The following is a 2956-nucleotide window of genomic DNA, read 5'->3' on the forward strand; positions in this document are numbered from 1 at the left end:
CCAAAGTGTGCAATTTTGCAGCCAAATATGTGTCCTCCTGCCACAACCTGAGGGACAGCCAGTGAAAAGTGTAATGTAATGTCAATAATATTTCCTGTTTTGTTTTGGCTTTCATAGCATGTAGTGTGTCTTCTCAGTCATGTTGAGATTGGTCGACTACTATTGCTTTAATGTATTGTTATTCTCATTAATATTGTTGTTGTAGTTGCTGTAATGGTAATCCCATTTCCACTACTACTATTATTATAGCTGTTGGTCCCACCATTTTTGTTATATGTATACTTTGACAATGTAAGTAATTTTACTTGCCATGTCAATAAAGTCTATTGAATTTAATTGAATTGAATTGAATTGAGAGAGAGAGAGAGAGAGAGAGAGAGAGAGAGAGACAGAGACAGAGAGACAGAGAGACAGAGAGAGATAGCGAGAGAGACAGAGAGAGAGAGAGAGAGAGAGACAGACAGACAGACAGACAGAGAGAGACAGAGAGAGATAGCGAGAGAGACAGAGACAGAGAGAGAGAGAGAGAGAGAGAGAGAGAGAGAGAGAGACACAGAGAGAGAGAGAGAGAGAGAGAGAGAGAGAGGGACAGAGAGAGAGAGAGAGAGACAGAGAGAGAGAGAGAGAGAGAGAGAGAGAGAGAGAGAGAAACAATCAAGAACAAGAGAAAGAGAAGGATGATCCTACCTCTCTCAGCATGGTTCCTCTTAGCTTCGTGGCCAGAGTCCAGGGTGGCCACATCTCCTTCTTTAGGACCCGGCAGAGCACTGGGAGATAGGCCCAACAGGGCATGGCTGGAGGACAGGCCGTTCTGGTGCACATCTGGAACACACAGTATGCACCACACTTTAGAGAGGAGGTGAACATAGTGGCTAGCTTGATGAAAATAAACTGCTGCTTCCCCTAACTGGACTCATAATCTGATTCCAGATTCGAGGCTGAAAGACAGTAAAGATGGAGTACTGTACGTGACGGGTCCTGTCTGCAGTGTTCTGTGTGCTGGGTTAGGGGTTAGAGTTAGGGTTAGGGGTTAGTGTACATACGGGTCCTGTCTGCAGTGTTCTGTGTGCTGGGTTAGGGGTTAGAGTTAGGGTTGGGTTAGTGTACGTACGGGTCCTGTCTGCAGTGTTCTGTGTGCTGGGTTAGGGTTAGAGTTAGGGTTGGGTTAGTGTACGTGACGGGTCCTGTCTGCAGTGTTCTGTGTGCTGGGTTAGGTTAGAGTTAGGGTTGGGTTAGTGTACGTACGGGTCCTGTCTGCAGTGTTCTGTGTGCTGGGTTAGGGTTAGGGTTAGGGTTAGGGTTAGGGTTAGGTTAGTGTACGTACGGGTCCTGTCTGCAGTGTTCTGTGTGCTGGGTTAGGGTTAGGGTTAGTGTACGTACGGGTCCTGTCTGCAGTGTTCTGTGTGCTGGGTTAGGGTTAGGGTTAGGGTTAGTGTACGTACGGGTCCTGTCTGCAGAGTGTTCTGTGTGTGCTGGGGAGCTGGAGACGCTGCTGCTGTGACGAGATGACAGGTGACTCCCAGACCTCCTCCCGTCCTCCAGAGAGGGAGCTGGAGACGGACTGTCCCGAACACACTCCTAGAATGAAGAACAACACCATAGTGAGTGAAAACACACGTCAACATTAATACATTTATAACGGATGTGACCATGCTAACATACCTTTATATCAGAGGTGACCATGCTAACATACCTTTATAACGGAGGTGAGCATGCTAACATACCTTTATAAAGGTGGTAACCATGCTAACATACCTTTATAACAGAGGTGACAATGCTAACATACCTTTATAACAGAGGTGACAATGCTAACATACCTTTATAATGGAGTTGACCATGCTAACATACCTTTATAACACAGGTGACCATGCTAACATACCTTTATAACGGAGGTGACCATGCTAACATACCTTTATAACGGAGATGACCATGCTAACATACTTTATAATGGAGGTGACCTCCATGCTAACATACCTTTATAACAGAGGTGACCATGCGGCCGCGGGAGGAGAGGGTAGAGTGGTGGACCTGGGCAGCAGAGGCCATGCTGGCTAACGTGTTGAGGTGGTTCATCTGACTCATCGCCATGGAGACAGAGGCAGGGGCCATACTGACAGGGATCAGGGGGTGTGACATCATCATGAACGGCAGGTGTTCCAGACCTGAGAGAGGGAAGGAGAGAAAGGGGGGGAGGAGGGAGGGAGAGAGATTGATAGATCGAGAGAGAGAGATGGTTTTCTATTTAGCTGTGTGGCAGCACAACATACATTAGAGGGTGGAGTATAGACCATTATATTGTCACACTCAGGAAACTAGACCAGACAGAATGCTGTTTGACTTGTGAAACCAGATTTCCAGAGCACAAGTTGTGATGCTCAACATCCCAAAACCCAACATCTCTGGGGACATGATAACGCTTGAACAAACAGGGAAAAAACATTTAAACACAGTGTGGAAGGTCATATAAGAACATCTGATATGGACTCTTTGAAACAGAGCCATCACAGTACAGAAAATACAGTTGAAGTCGGAAGTTTACATACACCTTTAGCCAAATACATTTAAACTCAGTTTTTCACAATTCCTGACATTTAATCCTAGTCAAAATGCCCTGTCTTAGGTCAGTTAGGATCACCACTTTATTTTAAGAATGTGAAATGTCAGAATAATAGTAGAGAGAATTATTTATTTCAGCTTTTATTTATTTCATCACATTCCCAGTGGGTCAGAAGTTTACATACACTCAATTAGTATTTTGTAGCATTGCCTTTAAATTGTTTAACTTGGGTCAAACGTTTCGGGTAGCCTTCCACAAGCTTCCCACAATAAGTTGGGTGAATTTTGGCCCATTCCTCCTGACAGAGCTGGTGTAACTGAGTCAGGTTTGTAGGCCTCCTTGCTCACACACGCTTTTTCAGTTCTGCCCACAAATGTTCTATATGATTGAGGTCAGGGC

At 45.2% G+C, this 2956-nt stretch overlaps 1 protein-coding gene across 1 annotated transcript; it reads right to left on the reverse strand.

The window, feature by feature from the left end:
• Positions 1-687: 687 nt before the first annotated feature.
• LOC123490857 (dachshund homolog 1-like) lies at positions 688-2162 on the reverse strand (the record flags this gene model as incomplete). The annotated part of the gene is made up of 3 exons (XM_045220705.1): positions 688-822; positions 1443-1578; positions 1975-2162. Coding segments are annotated over 3 exons (459 nt in total), but the record flags the coding sequence as incomplete, so codon positions are not given.
• Positions 2163-2956: the final 794 nt, after the last annotated feature.

This window comes from Coregonus clupeaformis, unplaced genomic scaffold (assembly GCF_020615455.1).
Source record: "Coregonus clupeaformis isolate EN_2021a unplaced genomic scaffold, ASM2061545v1 scaf5136, whole genome shotgun sequence".
NCBI lineage: Eukaryota > Metazoa > Chordata > Actinopteri > Salmoniformes > Salmonidae > Coregonus > Coregonus clupeaformis.